Genomic DNA, 12689 nt, shown 5'->3' with positions numbered 1-12689 from the left:
ATTGTCAATAAAATCAGCTTCAAAGGTGAACTGAAAACTACTGAGCGATCTAAAAGATCAGCAGGGGCCACCCAATGTTTCTCTTGCCAAGAATTCAGCCACATACAATCCAAATGTCCAAATACCCCTAGATGTGCAACTTGTACTGGCGACCACGCCACAGAGGCTTGTAATACTCCTCCCTCCAGAAACGGGAAATCTCACTGTGTTAACTGTGTCATAGCTTATGTTGAAATGAAACGGTTAACAACACCAGAGTTTTGCACCTCAGACATCCCCAAAGAGGCCCTGCCCCCCATTACCCATTCATCCTTAGCTGCCAATTGCCCTATCCGCAGAGCTAAAGCCGCCCCAAACCGTAACAGGGACTTCTTCCTTGTTACGAAAAAGACCAACACCACCCATGCCGTCCGTTAGCACAACGGAAGGCAGGGCAAACAGGGACCCAATAAAGGTCCTGCAACTCAATGTACATAGGTCCGAAAAAGTCATGTTTTCACTTTTCAACTCCTCAATCACACGTTCATTTCATTTTCTCTTACTCCAAGAACCGCACCTCAACTGGGCCACATATTTACCTATGTCAGACCCCAACTGGCACACAATACCACCACTCATGAAAGACTTGCCATCACTAGAAGGCAACACCCGTATAAAAAGTGTTATCTATGTCAACAATCAACTGCCCAACTATAGTTTTGCTCCAATAGCAACCAACTCTGCTTTGATAGCAGGAGTTACGGTTGCCCTCCCTCTCCCACACCCACCACTCAATCTCATCTCAGCCTACTTACCGCCGGGCAAGGCTCGGACAATGGGGCAGCTCATGCCTATCCTAGGAGAGCTCCGGCCCAACCCAGTCCTGCTAGGCATGGACTCCGACCTGCACCATCCAATGTGGAACTCCCTGGGGTACGCCCACACTCACAGAGAGTCGGAAGACCTCATCTCAATCATGAACACCGCCGGGCTTCTCCTCAGATCCAAAGCTGGTGTTCCAACTTTCACATCAAACAACGCTCAGGGTAGTCAAACAACGGTTGATCTACAGTGGACATCACCGGAATGCTACGACTGGGCTACAACTTGTGTCACGGACACCCAATTCAAACATTCACACTTTTCAGACCACATGGCAATTCTCACAGAGCTAGATTTACCAGCCAACCCGCTGGAAAACTTCAAGCCCAAACCCGAGACCCAACTGGGCCAAAACCCACTGGGGAAAATACCACGATACACTGAATACATCACTCTCCAACCTCACCACTGAACTCAACCCTTTACGCTCTCAATTCGACATTGACAACCTTGCCTCTAATATCACGTCAGCAATCAAACAGGCGATAACTTTGTCCACCCCTATGCTCAAAATAACTTAACGTTCTAGATGCTGGTGGTGTGCAGAAACACTCAATCCAATGAAGGGTCATGCCAATAACCTACAAAGAAAAGCTCAATGCACGGGCACAAGGGAGGACCGAGTCCTCTACCGTGCAGCCCTGCATAAATTCCAGGCGGCCTGCAAAGAGGCCAAGGTAGCGCATTGGCGCTCTTTCTTAGCTAACTTATCTGCCAAAGATCTCTTCACAGCAGCCAAATATACCAACGGGCCCACTGCCTCACAAACCCTTCCTCCTCTAAAAAAGGGAGACGGTCAACTAACGAGCGTCCCAGAGGAGCAGGCAGAGCTGCTTTTCCAAGCAACAGGGGGACCTACCATACCTTGTGATTTATCAGACATAGGACCACCCCAACAGCTGGCGTCTTCCGCGCTAACCTTTTCCAAATCCAACATTGAAACTTCAATCAACAAACTGAAAATCGGAAAAGCCCCTGGAGCTGATGGCATCACAAACGCGACCATCAAGAAAGCACCAAAGAACCTGGCTGAACTGCTGAAAACTTTACTGAACGCTTGTCTTACCACAGGCCGCTACCCGTCCCAGTGGAAGACCGCTAATACAATTATACTCAAGAAACCGGGCAAACCAGACTACACCAACCCATCAGCGTACCGACCAATTGCTTTATTGAGTTCTCTCAGCAAAGTCTTGGAGGCAACAATTGCTGCAAACATGCAAAACTTTGCCAAAACAAATCAAATTCTTCCGGAAGGCCACTACGGTGGTCGCGCCAAAAGATCTACAACAGACGCTCTCCTCAACCTAACAATCTGGACTAAAAACCAGTGGGCTAGAGGCAATGTAGTTGGGACACTTTTTGTAGACGTCAAAGCAGCCTTCCCAACCGTCAACCCTACCAGGCTCTGCCACACCCTGGGAGAGATGGGATTTGACCAAAGCATTACAAACCTACTGACTAACTTCTTAGACAGCCGCACTACAACATTCCAACTGGGTGACTACCAATTGGAACCAAAACAACTCACAATTGGCCTACCCCAAGGCTCTCCGCTCTCTGTTATTTTATACATTCTCTATAATACACCGCTGCTTAGACAAGCAGATGGGGTCGCTAACACAATATCCCTAGGTTTCATAGACAATGTCGCTTTTGCCACCGCAAGACCTACCCTGGAGGAAGTTACCTCACAACTCCAAACCCTTGCAGACAGGGAACTTGCCTGGGGCAGCCAATATGGAGCCGCCTTCGACAGGGCCAAGAGCCAATGGATGGTGCTAACGCATAAGAAACCTCCAAACCAAACTCCGACCATAAAACTTGGGGACGTGGAACTCGAGCCTCAACCGCTCATCAAGTGGTTGGGCGTTCTTATAGATCCAAAACTCAAATTCACGACACACATCAATGCCCAAATTGCTAAAGGGGTCAAAGTAGCCAACAAACTGGCGAGCCTGGCCAGAACTGGCTGGGGAATCCCACTCAGACAATGCTTACAACTTACATCTTCCCTGATCCACTCCAGATTAGACTACGCCTGTGCGGTCTGACACACGTTTGGCAAGACCACGGCACCGGCTAGCAAACTCCAGAGGATAGACCACATCGCCTACCGATTTTCTTTGGGCGTTTTCAGAACTCACCCCACCCCCTTCCTACGCCACGACACACATTCGGCGCCGGCTCATGCCAGACTTGACACCGAAACAGACATGGCTATCCTTCGACTTTTAGAACTCCCAGACTCCAACCCGGCAGCGAAGCTGGTTAAAACTATTTTCAAAAGGAACAGGAAAACACACCGCTCATCAATTCACCAAGCACTTGCACACCCTCTCAACGCGTGTAGAGCACTCCCAGGTTTACCTGAAGCCTTAGACCCCGTCAAGGGAGGCTTGAAGACCGACGACCGAATCACCGGACTGATCCACTCCTCCAAAGAGGAGGCAGTGATCTTTACGCTGCAAAACATTACCGAACGCCCAGCTAACACAGTTATTTCCTCCAGCGACGGATCACATATCCCTGGGAAAGGGGTGGGAGCCGCAGCACTCACCCTTGATGCTAACTCTCTGCCACTTCGCATTAGAATAGGCGAAGCAGAAAACCACACCCCCTACGATGCCAAGCTGGCTGGCATCCAACTAGCAATAGCTAATGTTAGAAACACAGCTCCGGGCGACACACAGTTCTTCTGGTTCATTACAGACTGCCAAAACGCTATACAAAATATCACCAAACCCCTCAAGACCCAACCTGGCATGAGCACCTGCATACAAATCAGGAAAAGCCTGAACAAGTTGCTGACTATCTTTCCAAGGTCTAAGATCACCATCATATGGTGTCTGTCCTCTTCTGGAGTACAAGCAACAATCATCACTGATGAAGCGGCAAAAACAGCCACAACACTTCATCAAATACTTACCAGCGCTCCTAGCACAGCCCCGATACAGAAGACAATCAAAGCCAACCTACAAGCAGCGGCAGATCAGCCACCTCCGGAGGCAGCGGTCACCTGACTCATGGGAGTTAATAACCCAAGGGCTACCTTTACCGCTCTAAGCAAGTTGAATCGATCGGACGCAACATTTGTAGCCCAAGTGCGCTCAGGACATTGCCCGCTGAACAGCTACCTGTTCAGGTTTAAAGGATCAGATACCCCAAACTGTGCTCACTGTCATCAAAACGAAGACGTGAAGCACCTGCTGATAAACTGCAGGAAGTTCAGACAAATCCGACGAGAGTTGGCCGTGGCAGCCAGAGCTGCCGGTATACGCATGCACCGTCGAGACTTACTAACCAACCCCAGCATCTATGATGCTCTGTCTACTTTTGGCCGGATCTCACACAGGTTCTACCAATCCAGGTACAAAAACTACCCACCACCACCTCCACCACCCCAGGCACCAAGACGTCGAAGGCCTCCCAACAGACCACCAACACCCAGACCACGCCAAGCAAGACCACGAACACGCCTACCAACACCACGAGCTAGCGGGCCTACGCCAAGCAACGCTTTCTTCGAGCTTCCGAACCTAATATGACACCCAGCGTCCCTTCTCACTTATCACCTCAAGCCATCACAAACCACAAGAACCAAACACCAACTTTCAAACTCACATTAAACAGCAAGACTCAAGACTCAAGACTCGAAGCTCAGGACACAACATCTAATCGTCCCTCCCAATCAACTACAACCCAACTCACAATCTTCTTCAACTCCGAATCTACCCCCGTCACCTATTCCCAACCATCTCCCAAATACCACCAACAATTCAAATCAAACACCGCCACCATCACAATCAACCACACCAAATCAATCTGCATTTCTTTCTATTTCTAATTTCTTTTCTTCTCTGTCATCTTTTTCACTTCTGTGCGCTTGTAGGGAACGGAGCCAGGGGAGGGGAAGAGGAACAGCTGAGACTTAGAAATAGCGGAGTATTCTCCGTCGAAACCCACCACCAACACATAAGATGTCTTTAAGACCAATGGGGACATCACTGGCGCCTAGGAGTGTTCCCTCCGCACTGGCCATCTGGCGTGGAGGGATTCCGTTAAATCTCTGTCAAAGCTGTACCTCTGAACCAACCCTACATAGCTACCTCCCACAGTGTTGTTACCTTTTTTCATCTTCTATGCTATGTTCTCTCTCTATATCAATTTTCTTTTCTTCTACCTCATATCGTCCAGGAACAGGCACTAATACAGGCCCACAGATTTGTTACAGCCGCTAGACACGTATCTAAGCTATCCTCTTGTGCTACTTTCTAATCTCTGTTCTCGCAGTGTGTTTTTATGCCCTAGGGCCAGGTATTGCACTATAAATACATTCAAAAGAAAAAGAAAAAAAAAGGTTAACATAGTCTTTACTTGGTACACACAAGTAAAGACTTCAGTTAGTTGACCTCTGAGGAGAGGGTTTAAAGCCAGTGGGATGGCTGAGTAATCCTTCAAAGGAGCTTACTCAAGAGCTCTGTTGGGGATAGAGCCTGCAGAACTTTACACTCTGATTGCTCAAAGGTTCCGCCGGATACTTTACACTCAACTCAGGAGGTATCCTATGCAATTCTAAAGCTTGGTTCTTTAACTATATAGTCCCACTAGTTTAGAACCACCACTTTAAAGCTTACAAGGGCTTGAGGAAAGTTGTAGAACTATAAGATCAAATACAATAAGATCACTATACTCAATATTCTTGGTAAGAATCAAGTAAGTTGTGATGTGGAATTGTGGAATGATAATAAGTTGGTTCCTCTTCTAGAGTGGGAAGAAGAGGAGTTTATATATTCCAGATCTAGGTGTCAACTTGTGGTTGGCGCTTAGGTTTGCTTTTCTTTGAGTTAGGTTTGGGTTAGGTTTGGGTTAGGTTTACTATTACTAGTTAAGTCCTAGTAAGTCTTGTTACTTAAGTGACTCTTGAAACTGAGCCATGAGTTGTAATTCTTATGGTTTTAGACAAGTTTCATATAATTACATACATATTACATATATTTACATGTGTGTTTGTTAGTCCGTGGTCCTGTACACAGGGCTCAGGGCTGACACTTAGTCCAACCCTGGGCCAGCAACGCAGCTGTTGCGCGCTGCGCTGCTGGCGCGTTGCGGAATTTACACGCCGCAATGTCGCACAACTTTTATATAAGTGTTCAAAGCCCTTGGGATCAGATTTTTTTTCCAACCGCAACATCACTCTTTGTGTTGTGGTCCACAAAAGCGTTGGTTTTTATGGGTTTTTGGCGCTGTTGCGTGTGTTTTGTTGCGCGACGGGTGAGCCGGCGCGCAACTTGGCTTACCTATCCTGTGTTGCGGTGCTAGGCGCAACGTAACACAGGTTGCGGCATGTATGCTGCATGTTGCGGAGCAACACAGCCGGAAATGCCTTTGTTGCGCCGCGCTGCTTTGCTGGCACAGGGTTGCTTAGTCTTGGTACTTGAAATTTTTCTCAAGAACAGAAGTAGTAAAACAATACTAATGAACAACTTTGGTTACTATATAAAGAACTCAGGCAAATACAACAGTCAGACTTGTTTGATAGGACATATGAATCTCTCTCAAGATCAAAAGTAGTAGAACAAAAGTAATGAACAATTTGGTTGTCATACGGTATACCAAGAACTTAGGAAAGTTGAAATGAGACAGAAAATTGTTCAAAATCAGGAATTGGAGAGTAAAGGGTTCACCTTTTTCTAGTGTTTCAAGTTCCTGCTATAGATGCCTAATGAAAAAAAGGGTAACAAAATGTGTAAGCAGAAGCAAATGGTCCATTGAACTTCAATGAGAATCTGCTTACCCACCAGTGAAATGGCACAGCACATTCTTAAGAAGTCAAGTCAAGAGTTGTGGAGCTCGAAGTTCAGCAAGCAGGGCGGGCTTGAGCTTGCTTTTTAGGTACTGTGGTAGCAGGTCTCTTCTTGGTGCTAGACTCTTTGTCAAGAGGACTATCAGATTCACTGCCAGAATTCAACATTGGAGCAATGGGATGGTTGGCGGGCCCAGATCCTAAGCATGCAGTCGATGGCTGTGGTAGAACTGGGGATTTGAAGGGCGCATTCACCGCTTTTGGATTGAACCTAATGCAGTTTGCTCATGTCTAATTAGTTAAAAATGAATCACGATTAGTCCTCAAATTCTTTACTTTTTTGGTTTTGGGCGCCCTGCACCGCCATTGACCTCTTCGGTTTTTGAAACTTTTCCTTCAAATTCCCTCGCATGAAGATGTCCACAAGTAGTAGAAACCCGGTTGACCTGATGTAAAGATGATTAGCAACTTGGATTTGAACATAACAGCCAACACTTACAATCATTATGTAAAACGAGTCTCTTCATTAGAATCCTTGAGGTAACTGTGGAACATGGCCTCACGACCCAATTCGTGGATACAAGGGATACCTGAAAGATATTTTAAAGGGCGCACACGGTATTCAATGTAAAACGTTGGCACCGGTTTGATCTATGAGCAATTCGCAGGCGTCAGTCAAAATTCTGAATGAAGACAATGTTAGAGGAAGTAACTTACGGTTGGATGATAGTCTGTATGTTTGACAGTCATCACAAGAGTTTTAGGGTCTTGTGTATCTTCATTATCTTTGAGACCAGAGCAACATTGTTCAACAATGGTTTTGAGCTTGGTTACAATACCAAGGCCAGTAACTCCAATAGAATCCATTACTTTGCCTTTGAACTCATGTGCTGGACCAGCAACGCATGGTCAGATCCTTCAAAATAGAACTGATCATTGTGGGTTTCCACAGTGTTGGTTGGAAAGAATAAGCCTTACAGGAAGTAGAATTTTCCCTTGGTAAGTGCCATTGAGGGCAAGGAGTAACCTATAGCCTGAATTTTGTATTGAGTTTCTTTGTCGCGGTCAGCACCACCGCAGTTGATGAACACGACATAGCTTCAATAGCCGGATTTTTTACCGAGCTCAACAGGGACCTATTCCAAAAGACAGTACCTCAGTACGTGAAAGTGGTTGTAGACAAACAAGTTAAGCAACACACCACACTTTCTATTTCAAAGTTTCCCAAAAAATAATCCCCAAGACCAGTTGGCTTGTCGATGTCGGGTTTGGGCATTGTGTTACTTTACAGTCCAATTTTGAGTCAAGAAGTATAAGATGAAACACTGCAGTCAGTCAGTACAAAAATCAAAATGAACAGAAAGATGACAATTTTTTAGTCTTGAAAGAATCAGGGAAATTTTGACAAACACAATGTACAATGATTTGATAAATATGTTATGATGAGTAGTGAAGGGGTACTGGTGTCAGGAGAGTTCTCAGTTTCTTTGGCAGGACAAATATGAAGGCCAGACTTGTATCTTTCTATAAAAAAAGTATATTCAATGGGGTTAGGGAGTTCGGCAAGATGGTACAATTGTCAAATTCATGCTTGAATTTCAAGTTGTCACGCAAGGTTCCGTTTTTATATATGCAACTTTCCTTAGGGCAAAAGGAAATCTCATTAAGGGATTGGAAGCGAACTTGAGAACAAAAGTAGCACCGCAAACAGAGAATCACAACATCCATGCAATCTTTCTTGTCACTCCTTCCTCATCTCTTTTGTTCCAACCTGGTTTGAACCTTAGTTGTGTCCAGCACTTCCCTACAATTACTCCTATCCCATACCCTGTCAATGCATCACCTCCCATCCTATGTTTTCTACGCCCTTCTTTGGTATCAACTTGTGGCTTTTGGATTTCCCAAGTACCTCCAACCATTTCTCAAGGTCTGTCACCACCGCTTTGGGAAGTTTTCTCATTGCTAGATGGTTCTTCTACAAAGCTAGTAGGTAGTGTAGGTTTCCGCAGAAACATTTCATCTGGGTTAGCATGTAAGTATTGTGAATCAGTCTGCCCATGAGTTTCTCTATCTCCTTGAATGAGTGTGCTCTCTGCCTCTTCAGAGTTTCTTCTGTCTGTGCTAATCAATCGTTCCTGTCTCTTTGCTCCTGGCAGCCTCACCAATCTCTCTTGCCCATTCCATATGAAACCTATATATCTCTCCTCTTTGCTGGCTTGGCATATTTTCCTTTGTTTTCACACCCCATCTGGCACTTCCTTCCACTACTTCCAACATCGACGTTTTTTCCTTCTTCATTTTTGGTTGAATGAATAAGTTATCATCTACCCATCAGAACACTTCCATAAACCCAAAACATCCCTTCATAATCGCCCTCCAGGCGTTTACCGGTCAAGCTTCCGCATCCTGCTACGCCTCCAAAGGTAGCTTGTAAGTCTACTAATATTAGGCCTTTTGGTGTCCTAATCATTAGATGCCTCTCTCTTCTGTTTCTTCTTTGTAACCTAGTTCGAAGGTCTTTGTTTCTGGCTTCTCTTCTAAATCTTTGTTGACCACTTCTGGTTCTGACATCTGTGAGTCTAAGATTGTCAACCTTTTTTCTCATGTTCAAGAATGTCCAGTGGTGACTTCTTTGTTGACTCGCTCTCTTCAATCTCTGCCTCTACTCTTCCTACAGTCACCACACTTGGTTCTCTTCCTTTCAGTTTTATCTTGCGTGTTGTCTTTTCTCCTCTTCCTCCCTGTGGAGGTGGGATTTTCCTCTTGTGACCTGGTCTCATTCCCTTGTCATTGCAGCACGGACAAGGACTAGATCATAACATCACAGGACACAATTAGGTGATGCATTTCAATTACAAGCTCTACTTAACATATCTGCACTCTACTGATCCTTCTCACTTGGACTTGAACTCACTCTTTTGTTGATGTTTCAGAGCCTTCTAATCCACTCCCACCATTAGTTGTTCCTCTCTCCTTTGGCCACCATCCTGTTCCTCTTCCTTGAAACCAGCTGTGTCCCCTTGTTGACGTGCCTCTCTGACTTCCGCCTAAAGCTGCTAGGACACCCCTCACGTTTGGGTTTGTTCCTCTTCCGCTCCCTCTGTTGTAGCCTACTTGGTGAGAAGATTTCAGTCCCACGAATCCGCGTTGCCTTTTCAAGATCTTCACTCACCACGGCTGTTACTTGTGCCTGCACTGGCGTATCCCCCCCATGTCGGATTCAAGGCTAATCCCGTCACTGGATCAATCCCTTCATTCTTTCCTCCTGGAGCATACTGACTCTCACCAAACTATTGCTCTCCTTTTGCCTCTGTGTCCTGCTTTCCTTCCCTCAACAGGTCTTCATGTAAGTAGGCGGCATCTTTCATCATCAACTTCCTGCCTCCTCCTTTCCTTAACCTCATTGTTACTAATCCAACTTTTATGTCATATCTTAACGCTACCATCCAGCATTTTGTAATTCTTTTTACGTTCACCACATTCTCTTTTTTTTGTCCAAACATCAGAGCTGCTTATGGTCTGCTGTACTCATCTTTCAAGTAACGTATGAACAAGTCCATATTGTCAATCCAGAAGCTGTGAGTCATGAGGAGTTCCTTGCTTGGTACTAGTCCCGAGTAAGTCGCCAACAAATCATCTTCTTGTAGCTCCTTGAGCGTTTTCACCTTCTTCTTCCCTACCACTCTACGATCTCTCTTGATCCGACTTGGTTCACAAACTGCCAACAGTCCATAAGCTTTCAGTGTCTGCATCCTATTCTTGAAGTAAGGAGTCAGGGGTATTAATAAGGAGGAATCCCCCAACGGTTTCCCGCCTTGGTATCTATTGTCACAATGTCACTCTTCTGTCAGGACTACCTCCTTTTCTTCTTATTCTCCATGTCTGACACTTACTTTCTTCCCCTTCTGCTTCTTGCAGGACTTTGTTTCCACTATCTTTCCTTGCCTCCCTTCTTCTCTCTCTAAACCCATCTTCTGGTTGCTGGCTATCTTGTCCTACCACCTTTACTTCATTGTCTGCATTGTCTTCTCCTATTATCAACGACTCTGTCCTTGGCCGTTCCGTGCAATACCTCACCAGCGACCTGCCTCGCCTCATGCAACTACCACCCTTTTCACCGCCCTGGTCCTCTCTGCCGTACATCAAATTGAAGCCGCATAACATGTTGTCCGCAAGGATGTCTTGTCTTGTGTTTAAGGCAAACTGAATTGCCCCCCACCAATTTGCCTTTGCTGACTCTTCGTCCTCTGGCTCTACAGCGGTTTGAACATTGACAATCATTCCTCTCATCAGTCTTCTCCTTTCTATGCTCCTTTATATTTTCATTGTTGCTCTCTTTCACTCTCTGTCTTGTGAGTTTACGGTCCCTTCTGAGACAGGTTCATCTGGTATGTTTCCTCTCTCCCCCGTCACTCCTCCTGTGACCTTTCTTAGAAAGAGGAAGATAAAGAAGCTGAACCTCTTCTTTGTCCCCTCAGCAAAATTTAGGATTGGATGGTTCTCTGGGTTTACTTACCATCTTCTTCCCCAGTGCCTGCACCATCTTTGTCCTTTCTCTTGTCCACTCTTCTGTTTTCTTATACTTCTCTCCCCCGTTGCCTCCTTCATTGCCACCTTGTCTACCACCGCCTCCTTGATTGGCTGTTTGCTCCGTTCCTGTAGACTGATTCTGTAACGGTTGACTTTGTGAATTTGTGTTTGAGCTTCCACTCTGTCCGCTTGTTTCCCTGTTTCTTGACTGGCTTCTTGTAGTTGTATTACCTGTACCTTCTCCCGCTGTCTTTTTTTCACAACTATTCCCGCCGCACTAAGTGTGTCTTGGGTTTTCTTCATTTCTGCTGAAAAGGATGTCATTGTTGAAATAGTTATCTGTGTTGAAAGGTTTGAAATTTTCAAACTTTAAGTCCCATGCTTGAGAATGTGTGATGAGAATCAAGTGACAAGAATGTGAGTGGTGGTGGATTGAGAATTTGATTGAGTCCAATTTCAATTCCCACTGTATGAAAACTCTGACTACAAGTTATGGGTTTATACCACTTGTGTCAAAACTTGATTATGGAACTGCACCTTAAGATGTTCCTGAGTCAAGACCATCAAAGTTCCCAAAAAGATTGTTTACTGGTACCCCCACCATGCACTGACCTGGGTGCTGATTTGGAGATTTAATAGGATCTCTAGAGAGCACTTCGGTGCCAATACTCAGCTTAGCTGTTTGCAAGATTTTGATCTGATCAAAGGAATCAATGACATGCAATTCGAGACACCATGTGACTTGGTACCATGGTGGACATCTTGCTTTGGCTTGACTACAATCTGGTTCAAAATGTGATTGTGGTTCCTTGCACAACTTGTTCCCCTGTGTGTTATCCGGGGTTCCTTTTGCAGCTCGTTCCTGTTCCATGTTGCTAAGCCTAGTATTGTTTAAATCCACAAAATGCACTCCCAATTGTAGTGGGTGTCTTGCTGCTTGTTTCTTCTGTTGAACTGTGCAAACAGTTGCAATTGGATGAAGGCTGCAGTAGGTGCTTGGACTCATGGAAGCAAGTGTACTCAACAAGAGTTGGGGAATTTGAATTGTTGACTCTGGAGCTCTTGCTGAATCAATATCATCCATAAGAAACGGTACACTGGCTGCGCAAGCAATGCATTGTGTTCTTTGCCAAGAATGAGATTGTGTAATTTGCTGAGAATCCAATCGTGTATTATGATGATGTTGCTTGATCTTTGGCTGACAGCCCCCACACACCATACCAGTTTATTGACCCAACTGGAGCCCACAACCATCCTTACAGTACTTTTGGGAGGCATATGACTACAATTATTGTCTGATTTGAGAGTGTTGTCATATAGGCCAGGCTCTGCATGTTGGGTAAGTTGTTGAACTCATGTGAGGATATTCTTTGGCCCATGTGTCACACATTGGAGTCAGTGTCAAAACACACAGAGAAGAAATTGTGGCAGAAATGAGGTTTCTACAGATGATCTTTGCTCATAAAATTTAGCTTTCAATATGGTTTGTTGA

At 45.3% G+C, this 12689-nt stretch overlaps 4 protein-coding genes across 4 annotated transcripts; 2 read left to right on the top strand and 2 right to left on the bottom strand.

Annotated features, from left to right (window-relative positions):
- Positions 1-814: 814 nt before the first annotated feature.
- MELLADRAFT_61521 (uncharacterized protein) lies at positions 815-1273 on the top strand (the record flags this gene model as incomplete). Its single annotated transcript, XM_007407888.1, has 1 exon — positions 815-1273. The coding sequence occupies one exon, from the start codon at positions 815-817 to the stop codon at positions 1271-1273; it is 459 nt and encodes a 152-aa protein (XP_007407950.1).
- Positions 1274-3077: 1804 nt separating this feature from the next.
- On the top strand, positions 3078-3884 carry MELLADRAFT_61520 (uncharacterized protein; the record flags this gene model as incomplete). The annotated part of the gene is made up of 1 exon (XM_007407889.1): positions 3078-3884. The coding sequence occupies one exon, from the start codon at positions 3078-3080 to the stop codon at positions 3882-3884; it is 807 nt and encodes a 268-aa protein (XP_007407951.1).
- A 2837-nt stretch (positions 3885-6721) lies between these two features.
- Positions 6722-7534, bottom strand: MELLADRAFT_104595 (uncharacterized protein; the record flags this gene model as incomplete). Its single annotated transcript, XM_007407682.1, has 3 exons — positions 6722-6938; positions 7004-7113; positions 7385-7534. The coding sequence occupies 3 exons, from the start codon at positions 7532-7534 to the stop codon at positions 6722-6724; spliced, it is 477 nt and encodes a 158-aa protein (XP_007407744.1).
- A 3471-nt stretch (positions 7535-11005) lies between these two features.
- Positions 11006-12475, bottom strand: MELLADRAFT_104594 (uncharacterized protein; the record flags this gene model as incomplete). The annotated part of the gene is made up of 4 exons (XM_007407681.1): positions 11006-11092; positions 11184-11308; positions 11810-12395; positions 12419-12475. 4 exons carry the CDS (start codon positions 12473-12475, stop codon positions 11006-11008), a joined length of 855 nt encoding a protein of 284 aa, XP_007407743.1.
- Positions 12476-12689: the final 214 nt, after the last annotated feature.

This window comes from Melampsora larici-populina, assembly GCF_000204055.1.
Source record: "Melampsora larici-populina 98AG31 unplaced genomic scaffold MELLAscaffold_10, whole genome shotgun sequence".
NCBI classification, from domain to species: domain Eukaryota; kingdom Fungi; phylum Basidiomycota; class Pucciniomycetes; order Pucciniales; family Melampsoraceae; genus Melampsora; species Melampsora laricis-populina.
The sequence above is the reverse complement of the archived record's forward strand: the minus strand, read 5'-3'. Positions and strand labels throughout refer to the sequence as shown.